We start from the raw sequence: 1,008 nt of genomic DNA, 5'->3' as shown, positions 1-1,008 counted from the left end.
GGTGTCGAAACGTTCGTCCCAAAATGACGACCGAAGAATGATATATGTTATTTTCATACCTGTGTCATGGCATTAATGCAATTTCTTAATGTCCACTATAATATAATTTACTAAAATCATTCCACATTGACTGTGAGTACATCTATATTACAAAACAAGTATCAACGACCAACGGTAGCCAAATTTTGTTTTCGATAATCGGCAAAATGAAACTTCAGTGCCGATATTTTGGCGAAAATCATTTCAACAGTTCTTATTCGAACCCAGATGAGAAGTATAAAAGTACGCTAAGGTAAAGGGATGTTTGCCTTAATTCGAAAATACAGCCAAAGCGTGGAGTTATGAAAAGATCTGCTCGAAAATTAACGCTCTTAATATTAAAAAGGATATAAAATCGATTTCATAAGTTTTCATTTCAATCCAGGTAACATTCAAAATACTGAGTGTAAATTACATAGGAGGCCATTGAAAGTCAAATTATGCTAGCTGTACTCAATTGCATTAAACACAGTGGTAAATAAATTTGAAGTAAAAAGCAGTTTTTACAATCAATCAACTTTATTTCTACTTAGAAGTTGTGGTATAATATAAACAATCCCGATCATCATTGTTGTGAATTTCAGAAATCCAAAAACATAAAACATTGCTGAAGACGAAGAGATTTTGATGTTTTCTACAGCCAAGGTCAATAAAAGAGACATCACAAGATGCACCAGTTTTTGGCCCATACTCAACTCTTTCGAATTTTTTGGATTCCCACTTAATAAAACACCAGCACCAAAACCTGAAAATAATATCTCTCATCAAAGATTGGAAAGATTATTTTAATCAATCAAAATATGTTAATACATGTAATTCTTATATTGCAGTTTTTTGTTGATGTTTAGTTTTAAAAGTAGGCTTTATGTACATATTATTATTATTAACATTTAAGCTAGATAATATAAATTGGTGCCTACGAAATTAAAGACTAATATAAACAGGTCTGAAACAGTTGCAAGATGTAAT

At 31.1% G+C, this 1,008-nt stretch overlaps 1 protein-coding gene across 1 annotated transcript in view; it reads right to left on the bottom strand.

Moving 5' to 3' along the window:
- Positions 1-539: 539 nt before the first annotated feature.
- The window catches only part of LOC128184552 (glucose-6-phosphatase 2-like), a gene marked incomplete at its 5' end in the record, with an annotated part of 4,478 nt that continues 4,009 nt past the window's right edge, over positions 540-1,008 (bottom strand). The window contains one exon of the mRNA XM_052854091.1: positions 540-784. Within this exon, the coding sequence (XP_052710051.1) occupies positions 549-784 (236 nt within the window). The remainder of the gene's footprint in view (positions 785-1,008) is intronic.

Source organism: Crassostrea angulata, chromosome 5 (assembly GCF_025612915.1).
Source record: "Crassostrea angulata isolate pt1a10 chromosome 5, ASM2561291v2, whole genome shotgun sequence".
Lineage (NCBI taxonomy): Eukaryota > Metazoa > Mollusca > Bivalvia > Ostreida > Ostreidae > Magallana > Magallana angulata.
The sequence above is the reverse complement of the archived record's forward strand: the minus strand, read 5'-3'. Positions and strand labels throughout refer to the sequence as shown.